The sequence below is a fragment of the Brienomyrus brachyistius genome, chromosome 25, assembly GCF_023856365.1.
Source record: "Brienomyrus brachyistius isolate T26 chromosome 25, BBRACH_0.4, whole genome shotgun sequence".
In the NCBI taxonomy this organism is placed as follows: domain Eukaryota; kingdom Metazoa; phylum Chordata; class Actinopteri; order Osteoglossiformes; family Mormyridae; genus Brienomyrus; species Brienomyrus brachyistius.
Window position 1 is genome coordinate 5,623,041 of NC_064557.1, and position 13,661 is coordinate 5,636,701.

The 13,661-nt window shown below is 45.6% G+C and overlaps 1 protein-coding gene across 1 annotated transcript in view; it reads left to right on the forward strand.

Annotated features, from left to right (window-relative positions):
* The first annotated feature begins 1,157 nt into the window (after positions 1-1,157).
* LOC125720454 (protocadherin Fat 4-like) overlaps positions 1,158-13,661 on the forward strand; it is a 64,438-nt gene continuing 51,934 nt past the window's right edge. The window contains exon 1 of the mRNA XM_048995909.1: positions 1,158-6,919. Coding sequence (XP_048851866.1) covers positions 1,814-6,919 — 5,106 coding nt within the window. The 5' untranslated portion in view covers positions 1,158-1,813. The remainder of the gene's footprint in view (positions 6,920-13,661) is intronic.

Sequence of the window (13,661 nt, forward strand, 5' to 3'; positions counted from 1 at the left end):
CACTGAAGCTGGTAGAATAATCATATCGGTATAAGACAAAAAAATTACTTGTAAAGAGCAACGACCGGTCGTATGAATGAAATGACGGGTTTCATGACGGGCTATGAAACGATTGCAGAATTAGGCAGGAGGCGACTGCGGGGTTTTTACTGTATCAAATGAAATGAAACTAATAAAGTGGAATTTGGTGATTTTCCGAAAATAATGATTTATGTTCCTACTGTGATTATCACCATTACATTGGATTGTATGCAGAGTCCCACTAACTGTATGACACATGCGCAAATATAGGTCGCATTTTTCAGTCCATATAAAAAAATTGGGACAAACATCCAGGTTTGACCATTACTTTGAACATACTGGTGCAATGAAATATCTCAATACACTTGATGACTGACGCGAGGCAAAGACGTACAGCCTGAAACACTGAGGCGTGTTCGCGAGTAAAACTAAACTTAACTTTTAACAGTCTCCCACTATATAAAAATAAAGAAGCCAAGCCATTATTTATGTACATTCCAAAATAATCTGCTAATTAAAATGTGACTAAATTACTAGAAGACTTGCAAGTCTGAGGCTCGTTTTCCTCAATTAAAAGAATTTCCTCTTCATGCCGTCGGTAGCCAAAGGTAATAGCTTAGGGTAATAGTAATAGCTTAAGGTAAAAAGGTAATAGCTTCTTCTGGACGCTAGATGGCAGTATTTACCCATTTTATTGCAGTTTCGCTCAATCAGGTGAATGCCATCGAACAAATCAGTGCAACCCTTTAATTAACACAAATCAGGCACCCCTAATGAAACCAGTGTCATTTTAAGGGAACATACTGGTTATTGTGATCAACATAAATTTGGAGCCAGGGATCGAGGGTGCATATTTGAAAGGTTGTTTAAGTTGCGTTATTTCAGATGCGAAGAGATGAGGCATATATACTACGTAAAGTCTTTTATTGTAAGTAAACGTCAGGTGAAGTCGTTCAAGTTCGCAGAAATGAACATAATGATAAGTAACCACACTTATTCGAAAAGAAACATCCTAACTTTGTTATAGTAGGATTTATCCTTACTTTCGTTTTTTCTTAATGCCATTTAGGGAGAGGGAAAAAAGTTCCATTTTTAGAGACCATAAGGGGTCAGCATATAACCTTGTATACGTTAATTCATTTAAGTTATTGAAGATCCCTCTGTGTTTGCCTGGTATGCTAAGTTTAAGCAGAGCAGACCAGGGATGTCGCACCAATGGAGAGTCCGGTGGGCGGAACAGAGTGAGAAAGTTACCGATGAGCCGCCGCTAAAATGACCGGAGTCTCCGCACCGTTATTTTAACCCACATGCACGGGAGAAACACGGATCAACAAAGACAAACTAATCTTGTAGGCACAGTCTTCCGCTAATTCTTTGCTTTTAAGAAGCGCCGGGTAAAGCACAGTTTGCGCTAAACAGTGCGCGGACGGAAAATCGGATTTAATCTTGTCACTATAATATTAACATTAACAAAAGTGTTTTGAAATGATCAACTTTGGGGAGTGCAAAGAGTTACGGATCTACCGCTTTTGGGATTTGCCTTAAAAGGATGCGCAACATCTTCTGACTTTTTATTTTTGTAGCACAGGAATAATGTGGTATAAAATGAACTGAATTTCGCTTTTACAATTGTACAAGGGATGCACCCATAATTCGCCCGCAGTGAATGAAATTATTCCGTTCAGCAATACTAGAATAAATCCTTTTTGATTTACATTTTGGGTAAGTCAAACGAAGTTGATGCATAACCGGCAAGAAGTTTGTCCCGGGAAGGTGGACTGGAAATTTCACCATGGCCATTTCAGGTAGGGTTCTGAGGGGACTTTATTTGATGTTGTTAATGCAATGGACTTTATGGAAAAACTGTACATCCAGACACGTCCGCCAAGAGTTGCAGGTGCTGGAGGAGCAGCCGCTGGGTTCGTACGTGGGTGCCATAGACAGACAGCCGGGCTTCACCTACCGCTTCGGCGAGAACCACCGAATGTTTGCAATCAATGACACGACAGGCGCAATTTACACGACGGCTGTCATCGACAGGGAGGCTTTGCAGAGTGATGTTATCGACGCTGTGGTTCTGTCCAGTCAACCTACCTACCCCACTGAAGTCAGGATTGTGGTTTTGGATATAAATGACAACGCGCCGGTTTTCCCCGACGCCTCCATCGTTGTGTTTTTTAAAGAAGATTCCAGGAGCGGCAGGCAGGTCATTCTGGACACGGCCACGGATTCTGACATCGGCAGTAACGGAGTGGATCATACAAGCTACAGAATAGCGAGCGGAAACGAAGAGGAAAAGTTCCGTTTGGATATTACAGTTAATCCAAGTGGGGAAGGAGCGTTTCTGCACTTGGTTTCAACTGGGGGATTAGATAGGGAACTGACACCGTGTTACCAGCTCTTGATTGAAGTCGAAGACAGGGGTGATCCTAAGAGATTTGGTTACTTGCAGGTAAACGTCACTATTCAGGATACAAATGATAACCCTCCCACTTTTAATCAGGATCATTACCAGAATAGTGTGTTTGAAGATGCCACAGTGGGTTTCAGTGTTTTGCAGGTCAGAGCGGAAGACCTCGACGAGGGGGCAAATGCGGACGTCAGCTACGTTTTAGAGGAAGGAACACCTTTTGCAGTTGACCCTAAATCTGGTATCATTACTATAAAGGAAGCTCTGGACTACGAGAGCAGACGGCAGTACTCTTTGACCATCCATGCGTTTGACAGTGGAGTCCCCCAGCTTTCGGGGCGCTGTGAGGCGAATATTACACTTTTAGATGTCAATGACAACGACCCCGTGGTTAAATTCAGGTACTACCCCCCCAGCTCAAAGTTCGCTTCCGTTGATGAAAATGCAGTCATCGGCACAGTGGTTGCGTTGCTGACCGTCTCAGATTTGGACTCTGACTCTGCAAACGGCAATATGTCCGTGTCGATTTTAGCAGGAAACGAGCAGGGGCACTTCGACGTTTACTCTTCCCCAGTTCCGAAGTTGAGCCTTATAAAAGTGGCCAGTGTCTTAGACAGGGAGCGGATTCCCTCTTATAACTTCACTGTATCTGTGTCTGATAACGGGAAACCTACAGCCAGGTCCTCTATTGCTAGCTTGGTGATTTACATAAATGACACCAATGACCACCCTCCAGTGTTCCAGCAGGCTGTGTACTGGGTCAACGTCAGCGAGGATGTTCCTAGAAGGAGCTTCATTGAAGGCGTTTCTGCAACAGATGGCGACTCGGGGCAAAATGCCAATTTGTGCTACTCTCTGGTGTCTGGAAACAGTTTGGGCTGGTTTGCAATCAGTGAGAATAGTGGTTTGGTCACCACTGCTGCCTTACTGGACAGGGAAACGGCATCACTGGTTGTACTGAATATTAGTGCCAAAGACCACGGCATGCAGCCTAAGGTCTCATATGCTACACTGGTGGTGAATATCGCTGATGTCAATGACCAAATCCCCATGTTCACGCAGGAAAGCTACCACGTCTTCCTGCTAGAGAATTCACCTGCTGATAGTGAGCTCTTGGTGTTGTCGGCCACGGACAGCGACCTGGGGTACAATGGGACTGTGCGTTTCTCTTTTGACTCGGCCACGCCATCCGACCTCCAGGACCTTTTCAGTTTGGATGCGGTGTCTGGCAGACTGAGTACGGCCAGGGTTCTGGACAGAGAACAGCAGGCCTCTTATGAGCTCTCTATCCAAGCCGCCGATATGGGTGTTCCATCACTGACTTCCATTGCGAAAGTGAATATAACCCTTAAGGATGTCAATGACAACAGGCCCACATTCTACCCTGTGCAGTACTTTGTCAACATCAAGGAGAATGAACCTCCAGGCGCGCATGTCGCAACAGTTAAGGCAACAGACTTAGACCTTGGGAGGAATGGAGCGGTCAGGTTCACAATTACGGTAGGTGACCTGGTCAGATTCCACATAGACGCCAGAACAGGCAGAATTATCACGCAGCAGTCCCTCAGCAGGGAAGACGGCACCACCTATGTGCTAACGGTGTCGGCAGTTGATGGTGGTGGCCTTCATTCTCTCCCTGAAGCCACCGTCTTCGTCTCTGTCACTGATGACCAGGACCACCTTCCGTCTTTCGTCCACAGTGCCTACAGTTTTGTGATCTTTGAAAATATCCCAGTTTCCTCTATAGTTGGCAGCATGTCCACAACTTCACTCGACTCCATCAATAATATCACATATCAGATCACTGATGGTGACCCAAAGGGGATTTTCCTAATAAACCACATCACTGGTCAAATAATCACAAACGGAGTCGTCGATAGAGAAGAGCAGCCATTTTACCAACTCCAAGTGATTGCACGGGGTGGAGAGATGACAGGGCAGGCCCTGGTGAACGTTACTGTTAAGGACCTGAACGATAACGCCCCCCAATTCCTGCACACAACTGCGAATGTGAGTGTAATGGAAAGCTGGGCTGCGGGACATCCCATATTTCAAGCTAAAGCTGTGGATCCTGATGAGGGGCCTAATGGCAGGGTGGTGTACAGTCTTAAAAAGAATCACAAAGGCCTCTTCCAGATCCAGGAACAAGACGGCCTAATCACACTAAGGGGGCCTCCGACAGTAGCAACCAGTTCCTTTCAAGTGGAAGTTCTGGCTTCTGATCTGGGTGTCCCCCAACGTGCCTCTTCTCTGATTGTCATGGTCAATGTTCATGACATTAATGACAACTCACCCATGTTTGAGCAGCTGTCATATGAGGTCACTATTTTAGAATCGGAGCCAGTGAACAGCAGGTTTTTTTGTGTGAAGGCCACTGACAAAGACTCTGGTTTGAATGGGGAAGTTACATATGAAATCACTGGCGGAGACACTGGTGGTGTGTTTGGCATTTTTCCAGACGGAGAGTTGTTTGTCAGAGCAGAGTTAGACCGAGAGGTCAGGAACCAGTATCAGCTGCTGGTAGTGGCTACAGACAGAGCCGCAAAGCCGCTAAGTGGCAGCGTCAATGTCACTGTAGTTCTGGAAGACGTCAATGACAATCGGCCCCTCTTTAACAGTACAAGTTATGTGTTTTACTTTGAGGAAGAGCAGCAGAGGGGTTCCGTTGTTGGGCAGGTCTTTGCAGACGATAAGGACTATGGATTAAATAGTGAGATTCGGTTCTCCTTCGAGACTCCACAACCAAGCTTCGAACTGAACGCTATCAGCGGTGTCTTGACCAGCACAGTGCAGCTAGACCGTGAGTCACTGATGAGACAACAGGGTGCTGCGAAATTCAGTTTTTCCATCATGTCCTCAGACCAGGGCTTCCCAAGGGCCCTGACTGACCAGGCCAAAGTACAAGTACTTATACAAGACATCAACGACAACCCTCCCATATTTACTAAAGACGTCTATCAGGTGACTGTGTCGGAGTTAGCTCAGAGCATGGCACAGTTAGTGCGTGTCTCTGCCTCCGATATTGACGAGGGTGGAAATGGACTCATCCACTACCAGACTGAGGAAGACTCAGAAGGACTTGCGTTTGCCATTGATAGCAGCTCTGGCCAAGTGACCCTGGTAGACAGACTTGATTACGAAACCACATCCTCTTACTCGCTCAAAATCATAGCGGTAGATTCAGGCATGGTGCCCCTCTCTTCTTCTTGCTTGCTGAACATCTTTGTTCTGGATGAAAATGACAACTCACCTGTCTTCCCTAAGTCTACACTTACCATTGATGTTAACGAGAACATGCGAATTGGAGAGCTTGTGGCCTCTGTGACGGCTACTGACTCGGATTCTGGAGACAATGCCGAGTTAAGCTACAGCATCACAGCATCCAATAATCGGGGCACATTCAGTATTAGTTCCAAAACTGGAAGTATCTTCTTAGCCAAGAAGCTGGATTTTGAAACACAGATGCTCTATAAATTTAACGTGACGGCAAAGGACAATGGAAGACCACCTAGGCACTCATCAATACCTGTAATTATAAATGTTATAGACTTTAATGATAATTCCCCAAGTTTTATGCCTGGAGATATTTTTAAATCCATTTCGGAAAACGTGCCACTTGCAACCTCCATAATGACTGTCACAGCGCATGACATTGATTCTGATGTCAATGGCCAACTGGAATATTCCATAGTTCAACAGACTCCAAGAGGAAACCATTTCAAGATAGATCCTGTAACTGGGGTCATTTACACAAATAAAGAGATCGACAGGGAATTTTCGAATCTTTTTGAACTAATAGTCAAAGCAACTGACCAGGCTATCCCAACGGATCTCCGACATTTTGCCTTAAAAAACCTGACTGTTTGGATCACGGACCAGAATGATAACGCTCCGGTCTTTGTTTCTCAGAGTGCACTGGTTGCTGAATCCACCATGTTCGTCGGCTCCGTTCTCACAAAGGTGGTGGCCCTTGACCCCGATGAGGGGATGAATGGAGAAGTTGAGTATGAATTATTTAGTGGCGACCTTGATACTTTTATTGTAGACCGCTACACTGGGGACATTCGAGTGGTGTCCCCTCTGCTTCCCTCACGATTGGTCTACAACCTGACTATGCTGGCTACTGATCGTGGGGCAGACAGGAAGACCTCCCAGACAGACATGACTGTCATCCTGCAGGGCGGGGATGGTCCTGTATTCTCCCAGCCCAGGTACGTTGCTGCTCTGAGGGAAGATCAACCCCCAGGCACAAGTGTCATTTCTGTGGATGCCTCTAGCCCACGCGGCACGGGCGCCCAGGTGGAGTTCTACATCGTGTCAGTGCGGGGCGGCGCTCAGCCCGTGGGGCGGCTCTTCACCGTTGGCCGTTTCACCGGCATCATCGAGACGGCGGCGGAGTTGGACAGGGAACGGGGCTCCCACATCTACCTGGTGGATGTGTTCGCCATGGAAGCCGACACCAGCTTGCCCAGGACGCAGAGGGCCGAGGTGAGTCAGGCCGCTTTTTCTGTGTGTTTTTTACTTAGGCCACTGATGGAATTGGAGGGACCAAGCGGCATGCCTTGGTAAAAAACTAACATTTGTGAAATTTATGTTTCAAAAATACAGACAGCAGACTCAAGGGTGGCACAGTGGCAAAGCAGGTAGCAATGTAACCTAATGTCTGGTACTATGTGTGTGCAGTTTGCGTGTCGTCATGGTTTCCACAAGTCTCTCTGGTTTACCCCCCCCGCCCGCCCCCCCCTTAGTCGACAGTCTTGCTAAGGTGACCTGGAGTTAGCAAATTGTCCGTAGGTGTGAATGGTGTGTGTGCCCTCTGATGGGCTGGCCCCCCATCCTGGATTATTCACTGCCTTGAAATCCTGCATAGGACAAGCGGCATAGAAAATGGATGGAAGTGCACCAGGTATCAGTTAGTGATTCATAGTCCTGCTGAGGTCATTTTTCTAGTCGCTGGGTTTTATTTTCTGCTCGGCTTCTCGTAGTGGCGAAGCATTGTTTTGGCGACAAAGCCATTGTTCCAGTTCCCAAAAACGGCGGGGCCCGCACAATGACCGAGTCGTGTGTGTGAATACTCGAGGAAAGGGAAGTGAGCACAAGGCATCCTGTACTTCCCTGGGGCCCGGCTGTTGGAATCCAGTATCCTCTCTTACTGAGTGTAAACTGCATTAGCCTGCATGAGAGGAATTTGAGAAACGGTTTTATTCATTCTGGCCATTAATCATGTTGCACGGCTTTACGGTCCTAAAGCAAGATGTATGACGATTAGCGATAGGAGGACAGGACACTTTGTGCGCCCCAGTGGCTGCTGCATGGTTTTACTCATTTGTGGGCTGTTCTTTGGAACTAAAGGCAGTGATGCGAGCTGGAGGTGCAGTTGAATGGTCTGCAGGGTCCATGTGCATAGATTAGCGATGAGTTAAGGGCCTGAGCAGAAGCCCTGAACACTGGGATGTCCTACAAGATCACGTGGTGCGTGTTCAGCAGCAGAATCTCGGCCTTATTCTCATGCTACTAAGGGTGTGATGTGATCGGAATACTGGGGAGATTCGCGTTCGCTAAGCGCCCCCCCCCCCCCCCCCCCCCCGACATCCTCAGCGCTGCGTTCGATCTTCCCTGTGCGATGAAGGAAATTTTCTGAAGCAGAATTGAGAAATTCTAGACCTGGTTTGTGTGGCTGAATCCTTGCCACTGTTTAAATGAAAAACAAATGTGATGTTATATATAAGCATTGGAAAGTTCCTCTTGAAGCTGACATTTTCTGTTATTATAGGTTTGATGGTACATGTTTATAAATTCTTTTTTTTTTTTTCAACCATACCCAAATGATATCACTGCTGTTTACTTGAAAATGTGTTTTTAATTATTACATTGAAATTACACAACATTTTTCGAGGTTTTCATGAGTGTGTGCTTGACCACATCTCCAGTTCGGCCTTTGTGAAAGCTGGGAAGGCAGTCGAGTCCTTTGCTGTTCACAGTACAGCTACGACAGTATAAAACAAATTAAACCAGCCACGCAAGAATATATTCCCAGTGACAAATAACATTTCCGATTTCAGGTTCAGTATAAAATGTGCTTTCAGTCTTGTCTGAATGGGCCTAAAGGTGAAAAACGGCTAAAGATCTAAGATATTTAGAGCATGATTATCAAAACCAGGCTGAAAGGATGAGTGGGTTGCCCAACCTTTCTGTGATTTCGGAAACGATGAACCATCCCATGCACTGATTGTATGCTGGGCCACTGCTGGCTGCTTGGCACGCTGCTAAAAAAAGTTTAAAACATGTTGAATGCCCGGGATTTTGCCTCAGAATCACGGGTTGCGTTGTCTGATTTTCTGGGTTTATTTCTGCCAGTTTGGACTGGAGTTCTGAACTCATTTTTATCACGTCCGTTGTGGGGAAAAGAAATTAAAAGGTATTTGAGAAAAAGATACAGAAATAGTATGAATCCAGTTTGTTTAGGCTTTTGTGCTCTTCCCACTGGAACAGACAGAGTCCACAATTATCTTAATTACTTATTTTAAGTAGGTTTTTGTTTCCCCTTGATTCATGAGAGCAGTGTCTTTCTGCTGCCGCGACCAAGGTGTAGCTCCGACCTTCGCTTTCTGTCACAGGCTGCAGGAAATGGGAGTAAAAGGCATTTTTGTTCTTTTGCGGCCTTGGAGGTTGGCAGGGCGAAGCTGGAGTGGATGGGGGGGGGGGGGGGCTGAGCGTTCCCAGCGCCACTGGTGGACTTTACAAAAGGGAGACCAGATGGTCGAGGAGATAAACGTGCCCCTGTTATTGTTTGTTTTACTCCGCAAGGTCTGGCGAGTTCTCCAAGGGCGGAGCTAGTCGGCCGAAGGTCCGGCAGGGCTTGCCAAACTTTCTGTGGGGATCTCGTTGTGCCCGGCCGACGCGGGATAAGCGCGACATGGGTGACGTTCCTGAAGTGGGCCGCGTGCCCCGCTCAGCTTCAGCGCATCCTGCCTGCTCTGACGATGCTCTTTCTGAAGCAGTATGACACGCTCATTTTGTCACCTGAGAAAGCACAAGAGCTGCTAGGGGAAAGAAGGTTAGCCATTTTTAGGCCACATTTTGGGAGTCACATTCACCGCTTCCCGTAGCTGAACCTCTGTTAGCACCTTGCCTGAACTCCAGTCTCTATAGAGCAGGGGTGTCAAGCTGCAGTCCTGGGGGGCCGGAGCCCTGGGGGGCCGGAGCCCTGGTTAGCTTAGTTCATTCCCAGTTGCACCACAAATGATTCAGCTCAAGAGCTAAGTGGTAATTAGCACAAGTAGTTGAATCTGGTATGTTAAATGAGGGGAAACCCAAAAATGTGCAGGGCTCTGACCCCCCCAGGACTGGAGTTTCACACGTGCTATAGAGCAGCTAAAATGATATCGTTGAAAGAAACATTGCCATGATTACGTAGATCACTCTAAATAATCCCAAACAGTTAAACCCCAAACCAGCTGAATCGGTACCAGTCTGTGAATCTATTCATTAATTTGGGAGATGTGAGATGTGGTGAAGGATTCTGACTGGAGACGAAAGAATCGACAATCTATCGCCCCCAATTCAAGTTGCTTTGGCCTCCCAAGCAGCCCTGATATCTGTCATACGAGTCCCTGTAGATGGATCAGTCCCAAAATCCTTCATCATTTTCCATACATTTGGACTCAGCTCTGGTACCGCTGGCCCTGTGTCTGTTCTGGGAGTCTCTCACTTTAGAGCTTTATAATGCTCTGCTGTGTAAATGTCAGTGAAGTGTGGCTCTGTAACCCTGCCCAGCAGAGCAGGGCCTCAGTACTACATGTACGAACTCCCACAGCCCCAGTTTTGTCCGGATTCTGACGGCTGGCTTCTCTGCGAAATGATCTAACCTGTCCAGGGTGAGTGGTTGAGTGCATCAAACAGTTGACTGACTCTCAACATAAACATGAATGGTGTCCCTCAGAAAATGCAACCACGTTAACAAGCTCTCAACAGGCTGTAGTGTTAAGATTTCAGTTGCAAGCAGACATCCTTTCTTGAATGTCTCTGGAGCCACAGTGGACCTCCAGGATTTGGTATCCCTGAAGATGACTAGGTTACTCCAGAGTGGGAGATGTTGATGTGCATCTGTGCTCTTTTTGTTAAGATGCTGCTCCTCACCCTTAATAAATGACATAAAAATGATCAATAATCCAGTAGCAATGACCAGATCACTAAGATTTAATTAGATTTACTGAAGCCATCTGATCTTGTAAGTTGTTATAATTAAATTGTAATAGGATGTCTTCACAGCTATTCTGAATACTTTTAACAGATGATACATTGGCTCTTTGTCAATAATGAGCAGTACCAAAGGAGTTTTACCAGTAGTATTATCAAAACTACCACTGAATAAGATCCCAGGTTCTGGGCCTCAGAGAGATCTTTCTCAGGATTCAGTGGAAAGACTTAGTTTCAGCATGTGAAATAAAATTGTTATGGATATAATTGATATTTCGGTTGTTGAGGGAGAGAGACAGATTGACAATGCAGGTGTTTCTCCGATTTCTTGGCCTCCTGAATGTGGCATTGAGCCATCGATGTTCTTTATGTTCATGCACAAAACCCCAGACATTTGCAGAGCTAATTTATTGAGACTGCAAACTGCCATTTGGTGTCTACAGGTCAAATCAGAACTATATAAATTAAACATGTCTATCATCTTTCATTCAGATCATTTTCTTTATCATCATTGCTCACTGCTGCTGCTCACTGGATGGGACACGATGCCAGTGACGCTTGAGCAGAAAACATACTGTAGATAATTCATTGTTATTAAATATCACCAAGAAGGCTTTCCCTCGGTCTCCCCTAAAGTTTGCTTCCTGCTTTGTGTGTGTGTGTGTGTGTGTGTGTGTGTGTGTGTGTGTGTGTGTGTGTGTGTGTGAGGCCACCGCAGGGTAAGCAGCACAGCTGCATTTGGCCTGAACGCTGCACGTTCCTGTCGTCCCGTAGAAGGTTTTGTTCGATTGTAGAGACGCATTTTTCCCCCCAACTTGCAGCTTGATCGTCACGCCTCATTAGCAAAGCGTTTTTAGCCTCCCGGGACCTGCGCCCGGGGGGGTCGTGTTGGAGTGTGCGCCGGACCTGCCGGCAAGCTTTCTGCGCAGCACGTCTGCCCGGCACTGCGGGGTTGCCGGATAGAGACCACAGTGACAGGGGTGATTCTAGGATTTTTTTTAAGGTGGGGACTATAAGGGGGAGAAGCACAATGCACACAGAATGGCCATCATTAGACAGTGATATGTATAGAATTGCTGATTGACACGGCAGGGGTACTCCAGCAGCTAATCAGCTTTCATTTGGCGCTCCTGCCCCTTGGCCCCGCCCCTTTCCATGCCCTGGCTGGGTGATTTCGGTGAATGGACACAAAGTTCTCATTTCAGAACTTACAGTTTACGCAGCTCAGTCAGTGTCCTGCCCAGAGATGTCGCAAGCGTTTCTACACACGTTAAAAACACAACAGCAGATGTAGCCAATATCGTCATACCACCCTAGACAGATAAACCTGTTGTTATAACCTGTATTCATACATGTCCAGGATCATTTATTGTTTTACATTGCAAACAGTCTTCCGCTGTAGCTGTTCATTTTGCTAACTTATTCTAAGTGTTAAGTGCTTTGGTTTAAACTGTTTGCGCTTTAAGTAGCGGATACAAAAATCTGAATTAACTTTTTTTTGTTTTTTTCTCACATCTTGAGCCTTTTGTTTTCCGGCTATATTTAGCTTTGCTGGAATGCTAGTCACAACGGTATGTCCATTTTTTGGATGGGGAGTCAGGAGCCAGGAATATAGATGTATGATTAGACTGGGTCAGGATGCATAAAGAGCCAAGAGGCTAAAAATAGACTTGGAATATTTGTCCACATGCAGACCAAAATGCTTGTAACTCCCGCCCGAGCATTCTAAATGTGCAGTTTTAGTACAGTGGGGGAAGGTTTCCAAATGTAAGTTTGTTCTTGAAGTTTATATTGAAGCAACATTGTTCAGTTGATTGAAATTTGCCTGTCAAGCTGTTTGTTTTCCTGTTTTCGGTCTATAATGCTGATTGCTGTTAGCAAAATATCAAACACTGCATTCCCTTTAAGGTGTGTAGATGTTCCTACATTACAGAGCTTACTGTGCCTGTCTTGCTTTACCTTGTGGCTGAACTCCATCCACATGCTACTGTATTACCTTAGTTTTTTAAAGTGAAATTTGGAATTGAAGTGTACTGATCAGCTGACTCAAAGGAAGGCAGACAGATTAGGAAAGTTAAATAGTGGGGCTGGCATGTCATTTATGTACTTACATTTAGTTGTAATTGGTCGTTTAAAATGCTAATCTCCTTTGGAAACTTTGATGTGTTCGAGTTGGCCGCCTTGGTGCAGCAGGCCTGTGTTATTGAAGCAGTTCTTCGGATTGATCCGACCCACCAGAAGCAGGAAGGGAGACTCCCATGGAAAAGATAACTAGGAGCTGAGATAGCAAAGTGTGGAAGGTAGAAAGCAAAGAAAGAGAATGAGACAGCGAGTTTGAGAGAGCAGGGAGACAGGAAATGACATCAGGAGAGGAAAATCCATTGATGATGGATGGAGGTGTAACCTGCCCATTCAGTAGATTCAGGTACTCAACTGACTTTACTTTATTGCTGCACAACGTTGCTGAGCTGTAATAATGATCCAGTCATTGGTATTTGCTGATTTAAATTTGAATGGTGACTCTTTTTTTTGGCCGGACAGTGTATAAAAAATATATTATTCAGCTTATCGTTTTGATGCTAGACTGAACACTCCCACATCTGGATACTATCGTCCACAACAAACCGGTTTGTTTTAACGGGCAGTCAGAACATCAACAGATTCTGTTATAAAACACAGTGTTTCCAAAGTAACCCAATGTAATCACCAACAGTATTCCTAAGAACAGCGCTTTTAAAACTTTTTTTATTCTGTCTAATGAAAAACATCTGAATGAAATAACATGCAGGGATGTGTGGATCACCTGAGCTCTTTGTGAGACGAGCCTAAGCTTTGCAGATAGAATACTAAAAAAGGTCATTTCAAGACTTGTTTTTTACTTTTTTCCGACATGAAACGTTTGGATTCTGCACCTCCAGCGTCTTTCCTCTAAATCTTCGTCATGCGTCACGTAATATGACTCGGCGGTAACTTGGTAATTAGTTTTACGGTATTTTTTGCAGGTGAATGTAAGGATTGTAAGAACGTCTCT